At 37.9% G+C, this 1,318-nt stretch overlaps 1 protein-coding gene across 1 annotated transcript; it reads left to right on the top strand.

The window, feature by feature from the left end:
* Positions 1-9: 9 nt before the first annotated feature.
* On the top strand, positions 10-1,242 carry LOC106107739. Its single transcript, XM_013288739.1, has 2 exons — positions 10-417; positions 868-1,242. The coding sequence occupies exons 1-2, from the start codon at positions 335-337 to the stop codon at positions 1,121-1,123; spliced, it is 339 nt and encodes a 112-aa protein (XP_013144193.1). The 5' UTR covers positions 10-334; the 3' UTR covers positions 1,124-1,242.
* The last annotated feature ends 76 nt before the right edge of the window (positions 1,243-1,318 follow it).

Genomic DNA, 1,318 nt, shown 5'->3' with positions numbered 1-1,318 from the left:
CCACACACAGCCACACACCGACACCACGGCGGACGTTCGCCTACTAGCTTACCCCGGTAGCTGATAGCCTGCCTGAACGCGCGACGCGTTCAATCGATACGGCCCGACGTGCTACAGAAAGAGATGAGTGCACGTCGCACACGAAGGCTTATCGCCGCGCCTCGCACACGAAAATACCAGCTGATGCTCGCTTTCGATTGTCAGCCATAGGTGGCGCTTGACGTAAACACATACGTGACTTGTCACTTGTCACTTGTTGCTGTCACAGAGTGCAGTTCTGTCAAAACATCGGATTAAGAGTAAAGTTTTCGTTAAAGAGTTTTTATTTAAAGAAATGTCGTACAAAACTATCATAAGAAGCTTTCGGACGCTAAGCTATGTGGGAAGCTATAAGAAAATACGAAGCCGACCATACAAGTAAGTTTATTTTCATGTTATACTCATAATTCTGTGTTTACAATATCGTATTACAGTTTCTTTTTACTTGGTTAAAAAGGTTAAATATTAACATAAACCATCTATAATAGCATTTCCACACTAGTTTTAAATAATTCTTACAAGGAAATAACTTTTAAAACCATATAGACATTATCAGATTAAGATAAACTATTGACACACTTATATCGAACTGTTTTTATCAGTCTTGTTAAAAACGCAATGTAATTAAAAAGTTATTGCCCCACATTAAACCAGTTTCAAGTAAATGCATCTCTTAACATTACCAGAATTTTGATCAAATTGAACCACTTGTAGCAAGCAAAAATTTAAATGTTTGTCACCATAACACGAAACCTAATAATCCACTAATTCTATTAATTCTCTTCTAACATAATTGTGTGATTAAATTGGAATGAAATGTGACTTCAGGTTTTACTATGCAGCGATAGTAGGCACTGGTATAATTGCATACAACCAGTTGAAGAACAACAAAGCTGAGATGAAAGAGATTATGCAGCTAAAGAACTACATGGCTGAGCCCATCACACCTCTCTCACAGTTGGAACAGAACCCAGATGACATGAAAACACAAATGGAGTTACTAATAATGAGGATACAAGCAGAGTTCTGTAGAGCGCTGGAAAAAGAAGAAGACCAGGTAAGGTATAGGCAAGTGGTAGCCTAACTTATTACTCTAAAGGTTGTCATGTCTTTGTTTTGAGTTATTTATGTAAAAATACTATTGCTTTAAAATTTTGGTTTTGGAAAACATTATATTATTTTGGATATTTTGGGCTTTGAAAGTAAGAGGAGTGCCTGGGAAATACCTGCAGCTTATTCAGGCCATGTACTGGCAAGCCAGTACATACGTCCGGTCCGC

This window comes from Papilio polytes, unplaced genomic scaffold (assembly GCF_000836215.1).
Source record: "Papilio polytes unplaced genomic scaffold, Ppol_1.0 DF821885.1, whole genome shotgun sequence".
Classification (NCBI taxonomy): Eukaryota; Metazoa; Arthropoda; class Insecta; order Lepidoptera; family Papilionidae; genus Papilio; species Papilio polytes.
This window is presented reverse-complemented; position numbering and strand designations above follow the sequence as displayed.